This window comes from Bos indicus, chromosome 18 (assembly GCF_029378745.1).
Source record: "Bos indicus isolate NIAB-ARS_2022 breed Sahiwal x Tharparkar chromosome 18, NIAB-ARS_B.indTharparkar_mat_pri_1.0, whole genome shotgun sequence".
NCBI lineage: Eukaryota > Metazoa > Chordata > Mammalia > Artiodactyla > Bovidae > Bos > Bos indicus.
In genome coordinates this window covers 22515864-22536250 of record NC_091777.1, presented here as the reverse complement: position 1 = coordinate 22536250, position 20387 = coordinate 22515864, and the positions used below count along the sequence as shown (strand labels likewise).

The 20387-nt window shown below is 39.3% G+C and overlaps 1 protein-coding gene across 4 annotated transcripts in view; it reads left to right on the top strand.

Moving 5' to 3' along the window:
* Positions 1-18773, top strand: part of RPGRIP1L (RPGRIP1 like) — a 98462-nt gene extending 79689 nt beyond the window's left edge. For 3 of the 4 annotated variants that reach the window (XM_070771933.1, XM_070771931.1, XM_019979973.2), the window contains 3 exons: positions 8194-8278; positions 13125-13258; positions 15816-18773. In XM_070771933.1, coding sequence (XP_070628034.1) covers positions 8194-8278; positions 13125-13258; positions 15816-15928 — 332 coding nt within the window. In that variant the 3' untranslated portion in view covers positions 15929-18773. The remainder of the gene's footprint in view (positions 1-8193; positions 8279-13124; positions 13259-15815) is intronic. The other variant, XM_070771932.1, reaches the window with a different exon arrangement.
* The last annotated feature ends 1614 nt before the right edge of the window (positions 18774-20387 follow it).

The following is a 20387-nucleotide window of genomic DNA, read 5'->3' as shown; positions in this document are numbered from 1 at the left end:
GTATCAGTAGAAAAATGCCACCTGCATCTAAAGTTGAATTTAATCAAAAAAATGTATTTCAAGGGGAATAAAAGTACTAGTTTTTTTTAAATCATACGATGCTAACAATTGAATGTCCTGTTTTTTTCCGCATTTCTGCTCAGTATCGTCACACAGATGTTTTTTTACAACATGCATGTTTATCTCTCCTAGTGTCTAGATGTTCAGGATTTTAATTGATATATGTTCTTACAGTATCTTTTCATTTTTAGCCCACACATCCCTTCATAACAGCCGGCAGGTTTTCTGTTTTAAGGCTTTATCACCTATTAGCTAGTTCACATGAAAATCTGCTAGGCCAGTACAGACCCAATAGGTACTCTGTAAATTCTTAGATCAACCAACTTTAGGATGATTTTAAGGATAGTAGGTATCAGTGTATAATTCAGTTCAGTCCAGTTCAGTCACTCAGTCATGTCCGACTCTTTGCGACCCCATGAATCGCAGCAGACCAGGCCTCCCTGTCCATCACCATCTCCCGGAGTTTACTGAGACTCACGTCCATCGAGTCAGTGATGCCATCCAGCCATCTCATCCTCTGTCGTCCCCTTCTCCTTCCCCCAATCCCTCCCAGCATCAGAGTCTTTTCCAATGAGTCAACTCTTCGCATGAGGTGGCCAAAGTACTGGAGTTTCAGTTTTAGCATCATTCCTTCCAAAGAAATCCCAGGGCTGATCTCCTTCAGAATGGACTGGTTGGATCTCATTGCAGTCCAAGGGACTCTCAAGAGTCTTCTCCAACACCACAGTTCAAAAGCATCAATTCTTCGGCACTCAGCTTTCTTCACAGTCCAACTGTCACATCCATACATGACTACTGGAAAAACCATAGCCTTGACTAGACGGACCTTTGTTGGCAAAGTAATGTCTCTGCTTTTGACTATGCTATCTAGGTTGGTCATAACTTTCCTTCCAAGGAGTAAGCGTCTTTTAATTAGAGGGGAGTAAAAAATCTTATCAGGTTGCCATGACCATAAATTAAAACTGCTTATTAAGTTCTTCAAAAGCCCTATGTTAAAACAAACCAGAAAGATGGAGCGTTGTGTTATCTTTAGCAAAATAGGCCATCTCATGCTAGTTGAACACCAATATTTTTTTCTCACAAGGTTTGTAAATTTCATTTTGATCAATATGTACAATCATACTATTGTACCAATAGGGTTGTGAATGCTCATGGTTTGTTTGTTTTGCAACTGGCATTTTTAGAAACATGTTCATTGCTTGAGATAGTAATCATGAGTATCCAGAGAGCGGGTCTAGTCTACCTTGTATCAAAAGTTCTTACTAGTTATGAGAACTTGGGCAAGGTGTTTAAATTTCATGATTCCCCATTTTATCTATTGAATAAGGTGCTAAGAACCCTTCCGGTTCAGATTCTATCATTCTATGATTAAGAGGTAAGTTGAGAAGTCACTGGGGAATAAGTAGTGTGGTCAGGATAAGAATCTGATTTCTCCTTCCTATCACTGACCTGATCTAACAGAACATTTCCAAAAACTACCTCACACTTTCTAGAGATCTTTTAACTGCAAAGTATCAGAAAAGTAAGCCATAATCACAGTATTTATTAGTAATGAAAAAACTGTTACTAAACTAATTTTAATGAAGGTACTCCCAAGAAAAGAGACAAGCTCTTCTGTTTTTTTTAATTATTATTCATTGTAAAGGTTAGCAGGAGACTGTTTGGTTGAACTGACAACAAAATTGTTTTTTAGAAGTTGGTTATGCATTGAGAAATTTGGCCATGCAGCACAACAGATGTTTCCATTTGCTTAAGGAGCAATGCACGTTATTCTTTGGGGGAAACCTGTGGTACATGCTCGAGTTTCCTGGATTTTGTTCAGTCTCACATGATGGCCTAGGTCTGTTTGGGCTTTTTGTCAGTTGCTAGGTTGGGGCTTCCCTGAAAGCTCAATTGGTAAAGAATCCACCTCCAATGCAAGAGACCTTGGTTCGATTCCTGGGTCAGGAAGATCCGCTGGAGAAGGGGTAGGCTACACACTCCAGTATTCTCGGGCTTCCCTTGTGGCTCAACTGGTAAAGAATCCACCTGCAATGCAGGAGACCTGAGTTGGATCCCTGGGTTGGGAAGATCCCCTAGAGAAGGGAACGGCTGCCCACTCCAGTATCCTGGCCTGGAGAATTCCATGGACTGTATACCCCCTGCGGTTGCAGGTAGTCGGACACAACTAAGCAACTTTCACTCACTTCAGGTTGGTTAGTTGGCATTCATTTGGTTTTTGGTTTTTGTTTTTTTTATATTTTCCTTTTACTACAAGATATACTACTAACTAATTGGTATTTTAGTATTTCTGATGAATTATTAATAGTCACCTGATAGCAACAAGAAAACCAATAATCTATTAGAATTGAATTCTTTAGAAGTATTTACTATACTTTTTGCAGCTTCTATTTCTACCTATTGAGTTTTGACTATACAGAATTTTCAAGGTTAATTGAAAAGAATTTTAAGGATATTTATATGGTGGGAAGGGAGAGAAATGTACTTTGGGCTTAGAAGCAAGTTAATGCTGTCTTATATCTATTGTATCTAAAAAAACGAAGTCCTAGATCATCGGCAAATTTGAGAAATAATTATTATTAACCTTGTAGAAGGCTTATTTTTCACTTAAGGAAGACATATTGAAAGTGCTTATTTTTAAATTAATAGGTTTGCATCTCCTTCCTTGTAGGAGAATTTCCTTGAATCTTTGCTTCATAAATAACTAATCTCATTTATCTAATTATTGTAATGATTTAGCATTCACAAGTTACTTGATATAAAAGGTCAATATAATATAGCCTTACATCTTCCAAATCTTATTAAATGTTAGTGAAAGTAGTTTTATTTCCAAACTGACTTTTTAACTGAGACAGAAAATTTAAAGGCCAGCTAGTACATGCTGTCTCCTTTTGGAACACCATTCCAGTTGAGAGGTGAACTGAACCTTGCGATGATTTTACTCTGCAGTATGACTTGAATCTACTCAGAAGGGATTTGTATACTGAGGCCTGAATTAGGTACATAAAATGAGAGGTTTAGACTAGTGATCCCCAGGATTATTCATAGCCTAATTCAGTCTTTATTAAGAGGTGTTAGTACCAGTTTCACATACACAAAATAGATCTTTTTTTTAGGGCTACTAACACTAGGGGGAAAAAAAAGAATCAAAGTTGAATTAACTTGCTAGACGTCGGTAGCAAAAACAAAAGTTATATTTTATTGAGCTTGAAAATGTTGCTTGGAGAATGCTGAGAGAGCAAGAGAATAGTTTGGTTAAAAAAAAAATAAGATTAATGGTAGAGCTAAAGAATGTTGTCTGGGCTGAATAACATCTTCTAGAGAGCTGACAGTGGGAAGGAAAAAAGATTAATGAAATCGTCCAAAGTTTTTATGAGTCTTATACAGATCTAGGCCTTTAGTCTCTGAGCACTGAACAGTCTATCTGTTGGAACAATTAAAGTTTAATTCAGAAGATGAAAAAGAAGCAGAACTTTAGATTTTGTTACTAATGGGAGGAAAAACTTGGCAAAGATAAGGACTAAGGGGAGATAATACTTTAACACAAAAGTTATCTGAGATTCAAGGTTATCAACCCTTAGCCTGCCAGGTGCCTCTGTCCATGAGATTCTCTAGGCAAGAATACTGGAGGGGGTTGCTGTGCCCTCCTCGAGGGGATCTTCCAGACCCAGGGATCGAACCTGCATCTCTTATGTCTCCTGCATTGACAGGTGGGTTCTTTACCACTAGTGCCACCTGGGAAGCCCCCTTATATAATTAAACTATCTGTATTTCTTTTGCCAAATAACATTGCTAAAGAAAACAGGGATTTCCCCAACCTGCAGAAGTGAGGGATGTCGTTCTGAATTTTGCTTTTTATTGGAGTTGCTTTGCAGTGTTTTGCTAGTTTCTGTTGTATAGCAAAGTGAATCAGTTATACGTGTACGTGGGTTGTGTTTTTAATGGTAGAGAATTCAAGATCACCTCAAGTGTTTGGACTACTGGTTTGTATCTTTTTTGAGACACATCCATTCAGTAAATTTATGTCAAATTCTAGCAAATCCTATACCCATGTGGCTTCTGATGAGAATGAAAGGTAATTATCTTACTTTTTGGAGAGTTCAGATTCATTTCATAATCACCAGGATTGCTTTTTAATGGATATTTTAAGTTTTGAAATGTAGATTTTTTTTTAACCCACATAATTCAGAATATCAAATGGATATTCTTGGGATCATAACCTGATTAGAGGTAACCTAAGTGTCTCCCACATGTTTAACACACAAAAAAATGTTTACTAGTTTCTGATCCTTTTCAAAAATCAGAGAAGGAGCTGATTTAAAAAACACCAAGGGTCTAAACCTTGGTTCTCAATAGTATCCTGACCAGCAGCTGGGAAGATGTTAGACATGCAGATTCTCAGGCCTTCCCCATACCTACGGAGTTAGAAATTGAAGGTGAGCCCAGTCATCTGCATTTTATCACATCCTGCAGGGATTCTGATGCATATTAAGGACTAAGAACCATTAGGATAGATTAAGTTCCCGAAGGCCTCATTTATACAAGCAGGAGAGCTGTACTTCTCACTTGGTACACTTTTGGAGAACCAAACTCATCAGTGTGTAGCTGGAGTTTTTTCTAAAAGGAAATTTTTTATTTTCAAGTATAGTTGTAAAGTGTTGTATGTTTTAGGTGTACAGTGATTCAATTACATATATACATACAGATATATATATATATATACACACATACAGATATATATATCTTTCTTTTTCAGATTCTTTTCTCCTTATAAGTTATTACAAAATACTGAGTATAGTCCCATATGCTATAGAGTAGGTCCCTATTGTCTATCTGTTTTATGTATAGTAGTGTGAATCTATTAATCCAAAACTCCTAATTTATCCCTCGCCCTACCTTTTCCCCTATAGTAACCGTAAGTTTGTTTTCTCTCTCTGCTTTGTAAATAAGTTCATCTGTCTTTTTTCCTTCTTTTTAGACTCTACATATAAGTAATATCACATAATGCTTGTCTTTCTTTGTCTGGCTTCCTTCACTTAGTGTGGTCATCTCAGTCCATCCGTGTTGCTGCGCACGGCATTATTCCATCCTTTTCAGTGGCTGAGTAATGCTCCATTGTGTACACATACATCTGTTTGCGAGATGTGGTGTATACTGTGTGCACACACACCCCTCCCACACGTCTTCTTCACGCATCTGTTGATGGACGTGTAGGTTGCTCCCGTGGCTTGACCACTGTAAATAGTGCTGCAGTGAACATTTGGGTGCATGTTTCATTTTGACTTACAGTTTTCTCTGGATATGTGCCCAGGAGTGGGCTTGCTGGCTCATATGGTAGTTCTGTTTTTAGTTTCTTAGGGAAACTTCATACTGTTCTCCATAGTGGCTGCACCATTTTACGTTCCCACCAACAGTGTAGGAGGGTTCTCTTCTCGCCACACCCTCTCCAGCATTTATTATTTGTCGAAAGGAATTTTTGGAAGTGTTCAGTCAAGAGCATTGGTTAAGGTACCAAGTTTAAGGAAGCAATATCCCTTTTAAGAAAGCGTGAAAGGAGAGTGAGGTGGCTTCTCTTGACACAGTGATGGAACTCGCTCACATTTCAGCCTGTGCTAACAGCATGGTTGCAGCTTAAACAACAGGAAGAGTTCTGGCCTCATGTGGAATAAGGAGGTTTAGCACGGAGGTTAAGAAGGCAGGCCATGAGGCAGACCTTCCTGGATTCAAATTCTAGCTCCGCCACTTCCTAGCCATGTTACTTGAGGCAAATGACTTACCTTCTCTAGGTCTGCATGATCGTCTGTAAATTGTGGGTCAGCATGGTTCTTAACAGATGTGATTGCAGTAAGCAAAATATTGAGTGTAGGATGTAGTACATGAATGTCACTCACTAAATGGTGGCCATCACTGTTTTTATCTTTGTTAAGAGACTAGGAAATACAGTGTGCTAGTCCTCTTACCTAGAAAATCCCATGGACGGAGGAGCCTGGTAGGCTGCAGTCCATGGGGTCGCTAAGAGTCGGGCACGACTGAAGCAACTTAGCAGCAGCAGTCAACTGAATGAAGCAAAAGCAAAACGTGTCCCAGCTATACCAGTTTTTACCAGTTTTAGTGCCGTTGTTCAGTCGCTCAGTCGTGTCCCAACTCTTTGCGACACCGTGGCCTGCAGCACGTCAGGCTTCCGTGTCCTTCACCATCTCCTGGAGCTTTCTCAAATTCATGTCCATTGAGTCGGTGACGCCATCCAACCATCTCGTCCTCTGTCGTCCCCTTCTCCTTCTGCCTTCAGTCTTTCCCAGCATCAGGGTCTTTTCTAAAGAGTCAGCTCTTCACATCAGGTAGCCAAAGTATTATTCAGTGGTAAAGATGTTTTTTTAAAACGTTGAACATAGAATTGCCAAAGATTCAGCAATTATACTCTGGAAACACACCTAAAAGAATTAAAAGCAAGGACTCTGACAGAGTTTGTACATCATGTTCAGCACAGCATTATTCACAACAGCCAGGCGGTGAACAACCTGAATACCCATCAGAAGACATAAAATGTGGTGTGCTGTGCATGCTAAGTCATTTCAGTCGTGTCCGACTCTTTGCATTCCCGTGGACTGTAGCCCACTAGGCTCCTCTGTCCATGGAATTTTCCAGGCAAGAATACTGGAGGGGGTTGCCATTCCCTTCTCCAGGGGATGTTCCTCACCCAGGGATCAAACCCACATCTCTTAGATCTCTTGCATTGGCAAGTGGGTTCTGGTGGCTAAAATGAGGTCCCGTTGCTCTTCCCATAGTGGAAGAGAATGACTTTTTTAAAAAGCATGACATTTTAGCATTGATAGGTAACACACTATATTTATAAAATTTACACGAACCCTTTGTCTTTTTCGATTTGTGTAAATCACAGTAACTTATATAATTGGCCACATTCACTAGTACGGTATCGTGCAAAGAACAATAAGCTCAAGGCTGTAGTTTGACCTTGGTTCTTCCTTCTCTTAAACCACCAGCCCACCCCTACACAGACCTTTGTGCCCCTCAGCATGTGTGCCTAACTCAGTGCCTGGCATGTACCGTCTTTGGCCCTCAGTTTTTAGTCAACTGAGCCAAGGATTAAATGAGTTGATAGCATCATAATTTGAGATTGAACTCAAATTGTCCAGGGAAACATTCTCAGTATAAAATATGTTTGTTCCCAGTGAAACCTGGCTTTAGAATTGTTGTGGTATCTTTCACTCTGTGTGTGATAAAGGGATAATCTCTAAATTGAGATCTGGTCACCAGAGAGACTTTAACTCCAAAATGGCACCTGAAAAAGAAATGTCTTCCTTCCACAGCTAAGGTATGGCTGAAGGGCTGCCAAGATGAGAAAAAAAATAAGCGGATGAAAATTGAAGTGTTCACACTCCAAGATGCCATTTTCCCAAAGTGCAGACACTTCTTTACTTTTACGTGTTCACCGTCTTCTTCCTGGTGGGACTCAGATGAGTTATCTAATCTGATATTTCAGCTCAGTAAAGTCTAGCCACATCCCTGCATGCAGCATGTACCTTTAAAACCACAGACACTTCACACCCAAAGAAGCCTCTCCCCGCCTCCCTCCAGAAGTCTATCCCGTACCCCCCACCCAACCACGAACAAACATCAGCCTGTGGATTTCCTCAACCCAACGCACTAGGATGCCTCTTTTATTTCTTATTGTGGCAGGAAAGAAGGATTAAATTACCGGGGCTGTCAGGAAGGACAAGCTCTCTGCCATACATTATCATTATCACTCTCTCCTTGGGTGAAAGAAAATGCAGTAAATCCCTCAAATACAAAGCAATAAAGACCGCTGGCTTTTACTGTCATGACTGCCACTGCCATTAACAGGCAGTGACAGCGATGTGGCACTCTCAGATGTTGCTCGTATCTTCTCTGACAGTGTGCACAGAGGCCTGCCAGTGACATGACATTAGATCACATGACTATTCAGATTTGATTCTGGTTTCCAGCGCTGCTTTCTTTTCCCAGGCGTACAAGCAAGGTGGCACGCGTCTCTAAAAACAGGTATTTATACAAATACAGAATGGTACTGACGTAGCATATTCCTGAGTGACTGCCTCCTGTGAGTTTTGTGGTTTTTTTTTTTTTTTGGTTTAGTGATCTACATGGATAAAGAAAACAACCAGGCCAAGAGAGACATCTTAAAAGCTATACTGCTGAAACAAGAGATGCCTAATAGAAGGTATATTTTAAGCATTCTAAATTACCTGATGGTTTATACAAGGTAGCATGGTGTGGTTAAAAAAAAAAAAAGCACGAGATAAGGAAGCAGAACACAACTTCTCTCATTCGCTGTGTCCTTGAACGAGTATGTGACCTCTCTGCGTCTCTTTCCTCCTAGAAATATCATAGCCCTGCCTATCATACAAAGTAGCTGTAAAGATCCTACAGAGCTCTGCAAACCAAAAGACCTGTACAGTGTAGTTAGTATATAAAGTACCCCACTGCCACTGTGACTGTAAAGCTCCCAACAAGGATTGCCAGGAGGGGGCGCTCTGGACCCAGTGTCTGGAGTATAACTTCCTGTTCGGTCACTAGCTGTCGAACCTCAGACCACCACCATGCCTCACTTTCTGCCCCTGTAAAATGGAAACAGTAATTCCATATAGGGTGGTTGTAAGGATTAAATGAGATGATACATGTTAGATGGATAGAATAACTCCTCACACAAGAGCTTAAGTGCAGCATGGTAGGTAGTCACTGCAGTCATGATAAGCAGTAGTAAGTATGTAATAATATTACTTGTAACAGCTCCTCAGCCTTTTAGACATTTTTACATCACTATCAGGGTTTAATAATTCATCATTTCATGTTATTTTTAATGTCTTTTTTGGCCAATTTAAACAGGGCACTTTGCATTTTGGGTCCATATAGAAGTTAAACCCTTTTGAGAAGGAGAAAAAGCACATGATCTTAGTGACTTCGTGCATTTGAGTGAACTCCCATCCATGCAGTCTCAGGAGTTATCTCAGTGCTGCCTGTGAATGCTGAGTGGGGCTTCAGTGGTGCCCCTTTACTGGCTTGTCCCCCTTGGCCTGGAGGGGGACCCTTTATCTCCCCATTGTCTTCTCCTTGCCTTTATGGCCCATGATGACACAGCCTCTCACTGCCTTACCTGAGCTTAGGCCCCAGCCTGAGAAAGAGTCTCAAGTTCATCTCTTTCCTGGAGGTCATGAAGTGAATGTTCACAACATTAGATTTTTCAAAAGAGCTTTCAAACTAGCATCCAATCTTCTGTTTCATGAAAGCAAACTGAAATTCTTAGCTCTTAGGATCTGACAGTGGCTTTTTCTTTAAGTCCTTGAAATACATGTATTGTTTCCTTGGATCTTGATTCTGAAGAAAGAGTAGGAAAACCCTGTTAATTACTTCGAGGTTTGGTGTTTTTCCCAGGACGGTAGATAATCACTCAGGTTTTACTTACTTTGTATACTTGGGCTTCTTTCAAGGCCCCTCACATACCACCAGTCCCTCAGGCACCGCGGGTCACTAGTGATTAGACAGCACTGGCCGTGTCACCTGCTTCTCTGCAGTCAACAAGCTAGGTTATCACTGTCCAGAACTGAGCTTTAAAAAATAAAGAAGTCCACAATAACTATAATTACTCCCACTCTCCCATCATTGCTTCCCTTAACATTTCCAAATGCCCCCCAGAGACACAAATGTTCATGTCATTTTAGAAATACGCAGCAAAAGGCACTGCAGGGGCAAAGTGACTGACTCAGGGCTGATGACAGCCGAGTGAGGCCTTGGAGCACCAGCCGCAAGCTCCTCTGACTGCCAGGGGAGGGACGGGGCCATCGCGGGAGGCAGTGTCATTTTCTTAGGGAAAAAAAAAAAGAATTTGCATCTGTCCACAGGCAAAAGACAGTTTTGATTCCAGTGAATGTTCTTGCTTCTTATAAATACTCTGAGGTCACATTACTTCAAGTACCTCCTAGATTATGAGAACGCTTTTGCTCAGACAGCATCCCTCTCGTAAACTGGTGATACCATATTCAGCCACAGCTAGATAAGTTTGACCAAACTTCCCTGACACACATAAAATGATGTGCATTGTATAATATAGTGAATTACATGTAGCGCCTTTGCTTGCTGCCCCACGCTATATTTACAAGTAGATAAGCGTCACATTAAAAGTGAGGCAACGCATTGAAATGGGAGTCTGAAAACTATTCTTTGAAGTCATAGTTTTGTTACTGACTTAAGGCTCCTTTTTGGTTTCATTTCTTCCCTGCAAGTGTTCTACTGTGCAGATCCAGCGTAAAACTCACAGGTGACCCTTAGTCTCTTCTATCCGGTTTCATATAAAAAGGAAGTATTTCAGAATGTGGAAGGAATCAGAAATGTCATTTTAGAAAATGATCTAAGGAGTTCCAATGTCTTCTGGTTTCCTAAATGACAGCAAGCAACGTTTGAGGTCTCAATCTTGAGGCCCACCCAGCCCAAAGCTGGCCTTCTCCAGCCAGTCTTCAACTAGGACTTCAGTTTTGCAGTTCACATAGTAGTTCAACAAACATTTGTGATCCCTACCTAAGTATCAGGAACGAAAATGCTGGATAAGAGGAAGTCTCTGCACTCATGGAATGTATAGTCGACCAACTATGCATTACAGTAGGTACTAAGAGAAAGCTAAACAAGCTGCTAAAATAGAAAATAACATGAAGGGAATCCCCTGGCAGTCCAGTGGTTAGGGCTCCAAGCTTCCACTGCCAGGCCTGGGCTCGATCCCTGGCCTAAGATCTCAAGATCCATGTAGCCCAGCCAAAAAAAAAGTAGGAGTAAAGAAAATAATAACAACATGAAGGCATATCCAAGGAGATGACATTTAAGCTGGTTAGTGAAGCCTCTTCAGCACATAAAGCAGGGTTCCATCTCTCTTGTCTGACAGGGTTCAAGGTAAGATGAGATGTGTCCGTATGAGTCCATGTATGTGTATATACAGTGTAGCCTAAACCAAGGCTAAACTAAATAGTTTTTAAACTGTCTCAGTGCACCTTCTTCCCTTTTCAGCCTAACACTAATTTCTTATTTTTGTATTTGATATCTCACTTTGCTCTTGATAGAATTTAAACCAGAAGTATTGCTTTTTCTAATGTTTAGCCCTTTAGTTGGCATTTAGAAGGCTTTTTTTTTTTTCCCTTTTTGTCTCGGAATTCTCATATATTCAGTGGAGGTTGTAGTCTGCATTTGTAAAGTGATAGATATTATCCTTAAATGAGACATTATTTAAGGATAACATTTAACATTATTATTATAATCTTGTAGCCTCTGTCTTCTCTGTAAGTCTTGTGGGTATAAAATGTGCATCAAATATCACTTCTAATTCATGCTTTTCTAAGCACACTCATTATTCTTCTTGTTTGAGTGATATAGCCATTGGGTAATTTGGGTGTCTCTGTTTTCTATTGAAACAAGCTTTTCCCATGCCTTCTTTTTCTCTCCCCTTAGAAATGGAGAGGCTTAAGGAACTGTACCTAGGTTAAAAATAATAATAATAAAAGAGCAAACACTTATTCAGTGCTTACTATGTTCCAGGTACTGCTTAATGTATCATCTAATTTGATCTTAACAAGAGCCAAATAAATTATTACTGTCCTACCGATAGGGGAACTGAGATCAGAGAGGTTAAGTAATTTGTACAAAGTCACACAGCTAATAAATAGTAAGGCAGAAATTTGAGCCCAAAATGGATGCCCTTAACCACTTAATCTTTTTTTGAACTTTTTATTTTGTGTTGGGGTATAGCTGGTTAACAATGCTGTGACAGTTTCAGGTGAACAGGGAAGGGACTCAGCCACACACAGACATGTATCCATTCTCCCCCAGACTCCCCTCCCATCCCGGCTGCCACACAACACTGAGCAGAGTTTCCTGTGCTGTACAGTAGGGCTTTGTTGTTAACCACTTAATTTCTCTATTTTATGCATCATATAAAATATCCATCTCACCCACTTTGCAGACCATTCTGTAGTCTTCATAATTATACAGTTATTGTGTAAATAGGTATTACCTTTGGTTTCAACCAAAGGGATTTCTATTTCCTGAACAAAATGTACTGCTAGCCAAAAAGCAGAGACTTAGTAAAGAAATGAAATGTTGAATACTTTTAGCAAATTATTTTAAAATATTGTCATGTTTACCTGTAAGTATTTGGAAAGGATTTTAACTGTGCATATTTTTCAAGGCACAATGTCTCAGAGACTTAGATTTTTACCAAAGAATGTTATCTAAGAAACAAGTTTCTTGTTTGCATCTGATTTGGGATGGATACATTTTGAAAATGGTTAATATGGTAGTTTACAAGGATTCATGGTTTAAGCTGTGCTGCCAAGACATATCAAAAGACTACTTAACTGTAAATTCCTGTCATTTGGTCAATCCGTGTTTGGCCTCAACACAAGCCACTAATTCAAATCAGTTCCATCAGAACCCTACAATTATATGTCTAAAAGTAAAATAAAACTTGGATGCTATGATTGTAAGTTAAAAGATTGCTGAAGTAATACAAACATTTCATATAGCTGTTGGGCGGAACTACAGCATTTATCTAACATAAATCAGAATATATAGAACACAGTTGGTTAAGCTGCTTAGTAGAAACTCGAAAGTTGTGCGTTTCTATAGAAAATGTTACCTTTCTGTTGAAAACACTGCCCTAACCTCCATGGTCTTGACTCACTTGATCCTTTTAGCCTCAACAGTAGACATGTCAAAATATGATCAGATAATTGTGTAATAGAGTGAACATCTGGTTCTTCTCTTCGCCTAGTAATTTTCTCAGATTCTAGAGATAAATGGTAATCAGTGCTGAGAAAAGTGAATTAGTGTTCATGTGAAGTCTGGGTGTGCGCTAATCATTCATAGAATAATTTATCTAACACAATTTTCTTTTTATTGGAATGATAGAAAACTTTGAAGTGTCACAGTTTGTGATTTTTAAAACACACCCATTCGGGAGTCTTGTTTCGCTCGTGGTGGTCTCCTTCTCACTTTCTGGTGATGTTCTCTGTCCTTCCCCTCCTCAGTGTTCGCTTCACTGTGGTCAGTGACCCTCCTGAGGACGAGCAGGACCTGGAGTGTGAGGACATTGGCATCGCTAACGTTGACCTCGCTGACGTGTTTCGGGAAGGGAGAGACATCATCGAGCAAAATATCGATGGTACGGGTGGAAGTATTGCTCAATCTGTACCACCAGCAATTGCTGAAATCCAAAGCCTTTATTAAAACCTTTTTGCTGGCTGCAAAGATGTTGAGTCACACACTAGCTGAACCCTTTGCAACTCAAGCTGACTTTCTGCTAAAGCTGGAATCTCTCCCTGCATCCCCCTCCTTCTCTGCCTTCCTTTGAGTCAACAGAAATTTAAAAATAATTAATTGTGTTTCACAAGGAATTACTCATTTTGTTAGTATGGGGGGGTTGGGGAGTGTGACAGTAATTTGGCCACTGGATTGTTTTTAATATTGTTTATAGAAGCCTCATGCTGTTAAGCCTCACTTCAGCTAAGGCATGCTATTCTGAGTGATCGTTATAGTGTCTTTTGCAAGGCTTCTCTTTAATTCAATGTTACAGTCTGGTGATAGAGTCACAGCTAATAACTCTGAGTCATTTTGGTCACTTGCTTCTCATCAGCATTCAGGGTGGAGTTAGGGATTCTTTACAAAAAGTCTGCCCCTCGACTTTCACCTCACCAGGTGTGAGTCCCACCAATGCCTATTTTCTACTCTTTATCCTTATATAACACATTTAGAATCTGCTGAAGGAATTGTACTTTACGAAATCAAGACCTTTAATAATAATAATCAGGGATGGCCTGAGCTGTACAATAAATGGAGCAATGAGGCTGAGTCCTAGTCTCACTTCTTAAGTCAGCAGAGCCATCCACAGCTGGAAGAATGTAAATGGTTTGTTAACTCATTGATTTGTGCATTAAGTGAACACTTAACTGAGGACCTCTTAAGTGCCAGGCACTCTGCTTATAGCATAATTCAGCCATCAAGCTTGCCCTGGATGTGCATCAAGTGCTCCAAATTCAGAATCAAGCCAAATAATTAACCAAGTTAGACCAAGTAACCAAATTAGAAACCTGTTCTGGGAAATTTTATAAACTGTACATATCACATACATATCATATACATGTCACAACTTTGGCAGGCATAGAAGAATAGATGAGAGGATTAAAATATTAACCTAAATCCTATAAAGACAGCCAGAACCAAGAGACAAAAAGGATCAAAATTATCTCTGCTTTGTATTCTTAATCTCTTCTCCAGTCAGTTCTGTTTCACACACCATCTTCTCATCCTGCAAGACCACAAATGACCATATTGACCTGATGTCGACAGCTATTGTGGCCTTGTTCTGGGAAAGAGTCAGAAAATTAAAACACTAGTCGAGTCAGGTTTTTATTGCTTTGCCAGACAGACGTGAAACATCCCAAAGAAGAGGTGACGACTCCTCTGTGTGCTGGGGACCACTTGTGCCCCCAAGTCTCCCTTCCTGCTCATTTCTCTACCTAAATCTTTGTATATTAAGTTTTATATGAAGGTTTCCTTACAAATTTTCTTGGAATTAAGCACACACACAATAAAAGTTCAAGAAAATCACACATACAAAAACAAAAGAAACTATATAGACTCCCAAGCGCTCTCAGACTTACCAGGTCCAAAATTCTGGCCTTAAATCACTAGTAAGTATCCTGTTCACAGAAGGTGGAGTCTGAATCAGCAGCCCATTTCACTGCCACCCCCGAACTCAGAGAATGATCAAACAATCTCCCTTTGGCACACCACTGAAAGCTATGCCTCCTTCCCAGAGAAGCCCACTGACACTCAAAAATGTTACATCTCCTTTCCTGCAACATCTGTTCATAGATCCTCAAAACGAGTCCATAGACCTTAAGATTCTGGGTCTGCCATTTTAACTTTTTCTCATTTCACATATCATCTGTTTTTTAATATTTATTTGGCTCTGCTGCGTCTTAGTTGTAGCATATGGGATCTTTAGTGGCAGCATGCAAACCCTTAGTGGCATGTGGCATCTAGTCCCCAGTCAAGGATCGAACATGGGCCCCCTGAATGGGGAACAAGAAGTCTTAGCCACTGGACCTCCAGGCAAGTCCCACATATAATCTATTTTAAATGGAATGCTTTCCTTAGATAAATAAGCATTCCAAATTATGATCACATAATTTCTTTAGAGTGGGTTGCCATTCTGTGATTTGCTAACACTGTATGTTAGAACAAATTCTTCACTGTCATATCTTGATCCCTTTTAGACTTTTTGTTTCTTCCGAAGAAATTCTGATTTCTATGTGGGAATCATTATCCTATAGCCTTTCCACTAGGTAAAGGTCAGGATCAGATAATTAGTTTTAACTCTACAAGCAGTGTGTATTCATACATGCCTACATGCCATACCTCTGAAATATGTATGCTGCTAAGTCGCTTCAGTCGTGTCCGACTCTGTGCGACCCCATGGACTGCAGCCTACCAGGCTCCTCCATCCATGGGATTTTCCAGGCAAGAGTACTGGAGTAGGGTGTCATTGCCTTCTCCCCATACACACATGACAAACTTTAATTCTTAGATTTCTGATACCAGTGAATTTTGGACTTTTATAGAGCTGTTTTCATCTTTTCGACTACTATTTCAGTTAGGCTTATCTCAAGAAAAATCTGTTGAATGATATTAACACTTTTCTGCTATTCTCTCCCTAGTTTTGGATGCCAGAGCAAGTGGTGGAGGTATTGGCAAGCTCAGGGTAACAGTCGAAGCACTCCATGCCCTACGGTCTGTCTACGAGCAATTCAGAGATGACTTGGAGGCTTGAAAGAAACTGTTCCAGAGGCATCTCCTACTCCTGAGTAAATGCTCACATGAAAGCGCTTAGATGAGGTTTCCGTAATTACTCTTGTGTATATAATCTATAATTCATAGCAAGCTGGGGCGGGGAGGACCGGGGTTTGAAGTGTTCATGTTTTGTATACTTTTTCATTTGTTTATTTTTCTATTCCCTTCTTCCCATGACTGCCACCCCTTGAGAACTTAAGTTCTCCACAGTGGGCAACACCTTCTCAATAATTTATACCTACATGATAACATGAGAAAGTCTATTTGCATTTTCCACATTTCCTTATGAAGAACTGAAATGCAATTCCCATTTTTATTTTTAATAAGCAAAAAAGCATAAATCTTAGAAAACCTCTGAAAAAGAAATACTTTTATGTTATCCCTAATTGTCCCACTAAATGGAATGCCTATGATTAGCCTCATTAAGAGTTTTATACTGTGAAGATTTTATTAGAAGCACTATATGAAAATTACTTGGATTAATGTGTTAATTTTCCTCTTTAAAATGCTAATATCCATTTTATGCACATTAAAGCTCAGTATGCATTTTCTTTGATGCATGCCGTTTCTATCAATTAAATATAAAGAATAAGACTTGGCACCAACTTATTAAATCACTCCAAGTTTTGTTTTTCTTTCCTAAAAAGTATAGTTTTTCTTATTAATATTTGTATTGTTTTCAGATATTTGTAATGCTCATATGGATCCAGGGATGTGTGTATATAAAGAAGAAATATTTATACATGAAATTTACACTTTGAAAACTTAGCTTATGGCAGAGAAGGAAAATACTAAAAATATGACTCAGATTTTGATATGCTTAGTTAGACCTGAAAGGAGTATCTTTTTATCATTTTTTAAAAATTTACATCAAGCTTGTACAATGCTCGGGTGTATCTGGATAACCAGATCCTTGAAAAGCAGCTCAGAAAGTTAATTTTCTAGCTTTTACTCAATCTCACTGAAGGATTTAATTGATATTTTTAATGGAGCTGTGAATCAATGCTGCAAAGGAATTGTCTCTAGAGGTCTAGGATATAATGCATTTCATTTTTTAATTTACTTTTTTATTTGTCATTTTCTTCAAAGGATTTTTATAGGCTGTGGGTTTTCACTGTTTGCAAACAGGCTATGTTCCTTCTTAAGCATATGTAAAGTATTCAGAGAGATAAGTAATTTATTAAAATCTACCTAATTTGCCGTGATATATTAAATCTCTGCTTCAGTGATCACAGACCATTTCATTTAGAGAATTAGGCATTCCCTCTTTGTGTGATTAAAGCTCTGGAAAATGAGTTCTTTGCTCCTATTTGTGAACATTCAAAGCCTGCTAATGGCAAGAAGATGGAATAGATTATGAGACAATTCATTACAGTTCAACAGAAAAAAAAAGCAGCTATAATGCAAAAATGCAAGTATGAATATCTGCATATAGTTTGAACCATCTGTGCTCTAATGGCTTCAATAATGACTCTCGTCTTTAAGAGGCTTTGAAATGACATCCGTACAATATTAATTTGTTGATGTACATTGTGGAACCAGTAGAGTATGATCTGACCACAGAAATCTATAAATTCTGTCTCTACCATTGGGCCTCCCTGTCTGGGGCCTGCCATCTCCAAGAAGAATCTTGCTCTCATCAAACTCGGCAAATCTTCATAACAACTCATTCCTCTGAAGCCTTCCAGAGACCACAAACATCTGCAGACTAAACCTCTCCAACCCTAGTAAACAGCCACATGTTTGTTGTCACTTCAGCTGGCTCTGAGCTCATCTTTTTGGCCTCTCTTTCTAGCTTTCTTTGGCTTTAAGCAGTTACAGTGTCATTAAGGCCCGTAATATTCCCTGCAGTAATTTAAAACAGCCGGATTATACCCTGGGATTAACTGAGTGGTTTTTGAGACATTTATTGTGGTATTCTCCCAGGAGGTTTGTATTATTGTTTTAAAACGTTACATCCCAAAGTAAATGCCCTTTCTGTAGGGATAAGACCGGATTGTGCTGACTTCTTATGATCTCAAAGTGGAAAGGGGAAGTTTTTATTATAAATCTGTTGAGATCTAGTCAACTGTATAGAATATATATCTCAGCTGACATCAGAGCACTAGCCACATTTCTGTCATTTTTGTATGTACCATAACATAACTTAAGATTCCTTTTCTAGTTTTGAAATACTCAGCCTCAAACTACATGAATTTTCACAAAACTCACTTTCATAAGTAGTTGAATAACTAACTGCTGGCACATCCTGAAGTGGATAAGTGATCCTGGCTGCTTTAGACGGGTTTCTAGAATAGCTTTTCATTTTGTCTTGTGTTGACCAGAGTTCATTGAACAGTTCCCCACCTTTTAGGATCAAGAGCAGTGTTTTTCTCTTGGTGAGCCAGGCCTGATCCATTAAGTATGGCTTGAGGGTAGAGGGGCCTGGCCACACAAATGCACCCGTTTAAGGTAAGGCCTGTGTGAACTTACAGCTCTTGGTGTAAACGGACACAGTACACTCAGCACTTTTGGGGGCTGAAATGCTTTTAGTTTGGAAATATAAATAGAGATGTGATGTGGTATGTGGGAGAGTGTATTTTACATGTTTTTTTGCCTACTGTAGTAGAAATGTCAGATTCCTAGCCACTGTCATGAGAAGCAGTTGACAAAAATAAGTTTTATGGTTTACAGTGTGGTTTACGTAGAGAACATTTCTCTTCACTCTCAGTTTCAACATGTTTTCTAAATTATCATGGTTTATTGCCGTTTAACTTAAATTAGTTTTTTTAAGAATAAATAGAGAATATATTTAATCAAATAAAGAACAGCCACGTTGAAATTCTGCTGTTGCTGCCATTCGCTCGTTACCACAAAATGCAAATAATTTCTGTGTATTATGAAGACGTGTGGGCCTAGAGTGGTCGTGTGATTGGGAAGGCTCTGCCTGCACCCATGTTCCCACAACAAAACATAAATTATTTTAGTAATCTGACATCAGGAGCTGTGACAATGAAAACCACTTCTTACACATGTTCTAACAAGAATCTGATTAACATTTCTGTGGATATGGAAAATAAGTTTTTTTCGTCAAACTGGCACAATTGCTGAATTTAGAATGATTTCCTTATGCTCTAGATATCGCAAAATGTGAATCATGTCTAAGAACAAATACGAGAATAAAATGTCATCTTTGGGTAGTACAGAATAACCAAGGGAGAGCTTCGGGGATATAAAATTATTGGGTGATTGACAATACCAGGATGATCATTCATCCCCAACTATGAGAGTACATTTTAATAAGTCACTCATGCCTGAAGGCCTCTGACCACCTTAGCAAAGAAAAACTAAACCCATGATTTATTACAGATTGGGCAACATGCCTAATTAGATCCATGAATGGGAGCAAAGGCAGCTTTCCATCCTCTTTGTTCAGAACAAAAACAACCCGCGGGTCAACCAGAAAGCTAAAAAATATCAAAGCTACAGAAACAAGTGTTTCAAAATCTGAAAATTCAGAATGAGAAAACATCTCCTCATCCCAATCTCTTTGATCTTACAAGCTAGAGTCTTCACTTCCATTTCAAAGCACCACCAGTGGACTGCACCCGGCAGTCTGACCTCCTGGGAAGCCGGGCCCGTGTTCCTGGTGCCGTCGCACCTTTTGTTCTTGCCCTTCTCGTTTTCCCTGTAACATTGACTCATATATTTAAACCATGTTTCTCCTTCAGTTTTTCTGAAGTAAAACCTGGTTGCCTCAGACTCTGAGCTCTTTTCTGTGGTAGATGCCTTTGGGCTTCTCCTTGCTTTTTGCCCTTTCTCACTCTTTATTGAGATGCGCCTTTCTCATCCCCATAACAGAATCAGCTCTCTCCCATTGAATGTCATCAGTTTTCTTTTTAAATCAGATGTACGTGTTGATCTTTATATTTCTGTCCTCTATTCTCTTCACACCTATATTCTGCTGTGACATTTCCTCCCACCTGTCTATCCCCCTGCTCATTTTTAGTTATTAGTCAAAGCGCATGTATTTCCTTCCTCTTTTCTTGTGCTCTAACCACATCTTTTTTTAAATTAATTTTTATCGTAGTATAGTGGCTTTACAATGTTGTGTAGTTTCTACTGTACGGCAAGGTGACTCAGCTATATGTATACATGTATCCCCTCTTTTGGATTTCCTTCCCATTTAGGTCACCACAGAGTACCGTGTAGGGTTCCCTGAGCTATATAGTCAGTTTGCATTACTTACCTATTTTAGACACAGTATCAATAGTGTATATATGACAATCCCAAGCTCCCAATTAATCCTACTTCCCCTTCCCCCCTTGGTGTCCATATGTTTGTTCTTCTCTACATCTGTGTCTCTATTTTGCAAATAAGATTGTCTATACCATTTTTCTAGATTCCACATATATGCAACAATATACAATATTTGTTTTTTACTTACTTCACTGTGTATA